This window comes from Nelumbo lutea, chromosome 6 (genome assembly GCF_056320005.1).
Source record: "Nelumbo lutea isolate HS-2025 chromosome 6, American lotus-T2T, whole genome shotgun sequence".
In the NCBI taxonomy this organism is placed as follows: Eukaryota; Viridiplantae; Streptophyta; class Magnoliopsida; order Proteales; family Nelumbonaceae; genus Nelumbo; species Nelumbo lutea.
In genome coordinates, this window is record NC_142689.1 from 7,344,218 (window position 1) to 7,348,368 (window position 4,151).

Consider the following 4,151-nt stretch of genomic DNA (forward strand, 5'->3'; position numbering starts at 1 on the left):
CCGCAAATTTCCAATATATATAGAACTAGGAAACCGACGAGTAGATCAAGATTAAAATAGATGGGACCCAGTTTTACTCCCTAGAAGCTTCGGTTACATATATTAATCGGAACAAAATACAAATCATTAGTGTATCAATCAACTAATCAAAGCCTCAATTTATTTTTGGACATTTTTAATATACCAAATTGTGACTGTGTGGGGCAGCTTCCTTTTAGACCTTAACAAGACTACCGAAAATAATGTGACATGATCATATGACGTTTTTACTACATATGATGAATATATATAAAAGCAAGGATCAGGATGCGTGTAAGTAAAACTGTAAATGGGCTATGCTACATTTCCATACAATTGCATGGCCCACCTTTTATTCATTGGTGGGCCACCCCTTGAATGGGTTGGTATGGATGTATAGTGATCATTTAGGGTGGTTGGATTTTACTTGCATCAACACCTTTTAAATCAGTCAGAGAGTGTGGGGTATGTCTGTTCTGTACTGTCAACCCTAGCTAGTACGATTAGACTAGTTTTCCTACACTCCTGTGGCTTTATGGGTCGTCCAAGGCTCCAAGCTGACTGCTGGTGATTGCCTTTCTTTCTTTTTCTAAGCCATGGATCCTATCAGCTAGCTACATGTATGGCCAGATGAAAGATGGGCCGGAGTCGACGGCGTGAGGCTGGCCAGTGGCTTGACCCACACAACCATTGCTTTGCCCCTTACCCTTAGATGACAACTTTCGAATATTCTTGGGCCTGTGATGCATCAATAAAACAGTGTCTATTCTACCTAGTTAATCAGCAGTTACTTCAACCCAATGTTTCACGAAAGTTGGACTGGTCCGATGGTTGTATCGGGCTGAAGCTGAATTGGGCAGTACCCACTACATTTTGATTTTTGACCATGTAAAACAAAAATCAGAGACATTGGTAAAACTGCAAAGCATTAATGCATTATCTATTTTGTTCTTATCTTGATACAAATTGAGGAGTTTCTCTAATGCCCAATAAAAGATTGAAATACTTGAGCTCTGTACATGAAAATGCAGAGCAACATATATACATTAAAAGAATGAGATGACCCAAAAAGAAAAGATACACAGATGAAAGTCAACTTGTTGGATGGATAGGACCATGGGCTCTGAATGATTTGGCAAACAAGATCTCCCAGAGCAGAGGTCCTTTACAATTTGTCCTTTTGGGCCTTTCCTCTTCTGATATACCATCTTTCTACGAAAAGGGCCCACTATAGAAACATAAATAAAATGATCCAATGTGCAACAACCGTGTAGGGTATAATGGTTCCCTACTGTTCATATGTGTTAAACTGATGATTGATTTGACAGTGTAGCTCTGACGTTATGGACAGCCCCGGAAGTAGGCGTCCGTGGGTGGGATCAGACAGTCGATGTATCTGATCACCCCAGTCTTAGGCACAATGGTTCAATGGGTGTTCGGCAACATGATTGGTTTACTTTGCTTTTTTAGGCGTGCGTATCATCTTGACCCGACCCGGTTTTTGGACCCATGACTATTCCCTATTGGCCTGGCCTAAATCAGCATCTATTAAAGAAGTGGGTGGGCCCGTAAGGACAGACCCATTAAACTAAAATGGAGCTTTGACTATGTAGAGAGTGAGAGAGAGTTTCTTGCTGTATACGTGGGAATGGGAGTTAAACAACAATGGTCTGCCTATGACTTGGCCTCATAAAAGGATTGTTGCAGTCTCACCACCAAACAAGTCTTTGAATTCTTTAAAAGAGAGGGAGAGAGTCAGAGAAGAGAAGGGAACTAGGGATCAAAAGACCCAGTAAGGGTCTGGATATGTAAGGTTCCATTCCAATGTATATGGGGACGGGTTATTTATGAATATGAATTATGAAGTATGATGAGAAAGTTCTATTAGCCATCAGCGAGACATATATATTTAAAATCATTGAAAAGCCAATCCTTTTTGACTTCTTGCATCTCTCGATAAATAAATATATATATATAAAAGGCACTCAACCACCGGCACCATTCGGGGAGGAAGATTTTAGATTTATTCCTCAAAAGGGTCTGAAAGGAGAGACAAATCCATCAGAGAAGAAAAGCTTCAGGGGAGAAATGGGGAGGGCTCCTTGCTGCGACAAGGCAAACGTGAAGAAGGGACCATGGTCACCTGAGGAAGATGCCAAGCTCAAGGAGTTCATAGAGAAATATGGGACTGGTGGGAATTGGATTTCTCTCCCACAAAAAGCTGGTTAGTATGAAAAGGAGCCTCTTGATAAAATAAAAAGGTTTTGATTTGCTCCCTCCCTCTCTCTCTCTCTCTGTCTTCCATGTTTGTAATCTCGAATGGTTTCTTTCTGTCTGTCAGGCCTGAAGAGGTGCGGGAAGAGTTGCAGGCTTAGATGGCTGAACTATTTAAGGCCCAATATAAAACATGGAGAATTTTCTGATGAGGAAGATAGAATAATCTGGAGTCTCTATGCAAGCATTGGAAGCAGGTAGCATAAATATATTTTCATGTTTCAGTATATAAATGCATTTCTGCTAGAGTTTTTTTTTTTTTTTCATTTTTCACTTCTAATAATTCGATTACCAAAAATTAATCTGATCATCCGTTTTCTGTTCCCCTTCTCTTCCTATGTGAAGGTTAAACGAGATTCATTTATATATTTCACAGAAGGGAAAAGATGAGGAAAAGAACAAAGAAGCATTAAATGGTTTTTTTCGGGAAAAAAAAAGTAAAAAAAATCATACATATATATGGTTCAGAAAATCCGCTATTCGTATACAGCTCTTTTGCATGCACGACAAGTTTAGATCTTTAATGAATACTCTGGTAGAGATTTTAATGGGAATCTCAGATATTTCTTCTTCTAATGGAGAGCTCATTTCAACCAAGTGCAGGTGGTCGATAATAGCTTCTCGGTTGCCAGGGAGGACTGATAACGATATCAAAAACTACTGGAACACAAAGTTGAAGAAGAAAATCATGGGAATGGCTCCTTCTCAGAGAAAGGCTCCTCATCATCAACCATCCCTTCCAACTCATCTTCCAATGGCAGTATCATCACCCTCACAATCTCTGTCATCGTCATCGTCATCGTATCAAGGGAGTCGTTCTTATTACAACCCAAGTGAATCTATCGTAGGCCTTGAACCCATTTCAATCCCATCAAATCTTTTGAGTAACTGCAATACCTACACAACCACATCAACGGCAACAGCAACAACTAGTACTCTTCTTCAAGCCCAAGACGGTTTCATGAGCCCCATGCACAATTATCAAGTGAAAGAGGGTCTCCTCATGTTCGGAGGTGAACCCAGTTGCAGCTCCTCGGACGGGAGTTGTAATCAGATCAGTTACGGCAAAGAGATGGAGTATGAATACGGTGGCAGCGGCGGTGGCGGTGTTGGCAATGGTGAACAAATGGGTTTGGAGAGCTTTTCCTACACTGATGTTTTCGACAACCAGAAATTCATGATCGGAGGTAACGTCTACGGTGGATGTGGGCTTGATGGATGGACCCCGAGCCAGAAGTCGAATGATCAGATGCTGGTAGAACCTCCATTAGATTGTGGTCTCGAGGAGATTAAGCAACTAGTTAGCAGTAATGGGTGTAGTAACTTGTGGTTTGATGAAAACAAGACACAAGGGAGTGTGATGTACTATTGACAGTGACTGTAAGTAAAATCAGAAGATTTGAGGGGTAAGGTGGATGCAGATTCAGATCAGACATTCAGACTCGTGTTTGTGAGGAAGGATTATGTTTGAGAGATGAAATACTTTTGACAGTACATGGTAAAGTTGCCTTTGTGCATTTCTTTTTGGGAAATGATGTATGTCTTCGTACAGCTTTACTTCACACCATTCAGAAATAAATGTCATGGAAACTAGAGAAATCATCATCATCATTCAAGAATCAAAAACCCAAGCATGAACTGTTTCTATTGTTTATTCCACTTTCTTATATTATTTTATCTTATTTTTCTTTTTAAATTTTAATTAATTTGGGGTCTAGCCATTGTGGGGATTTTGGATTTCGTGGGAATTTAATCCTAAACAATGACTTGATTGTTTGTTAATCACGATCTCAGTCTTCCCAGACAAGCAATTTTTTGTCTTGATTTTAAAACTCAGATTGTAACATGCAGAAGGAACG

General features: G+C 40.0%; 1 protein-coding gene across 1 annotated transcript; it reads left to right on the forward strand.

Annotated features, from left to right (window-relative positions):
* Positions 1 to 2,024: 2,024 nt before the first annotated feature.
* LOC148847114 (uncharacterized) lies at positions 2,025 to 3,944 on the forward strand. Its single transcript, XM_088951896.1, has 3 exons — positions 2,025 to 2,242; positions 2,360 to 2,489; positions 2,896 to 3,944. Exons 1-3 carry the CDS (start codon positions 2,107 to 2,109, stop codon positions 3,662 to 3,664), a joined length of 1,035 nt encoding a protein of 344 aa, XP_088808022.1. The 5' UTR covers positions 2,025 to 2,106; the 3' UTR covers positions 3,665 to 3,944.
* The last annotated feature ends 207 nt before the right edge of the window (positions 3,945 to 4,151 follow it).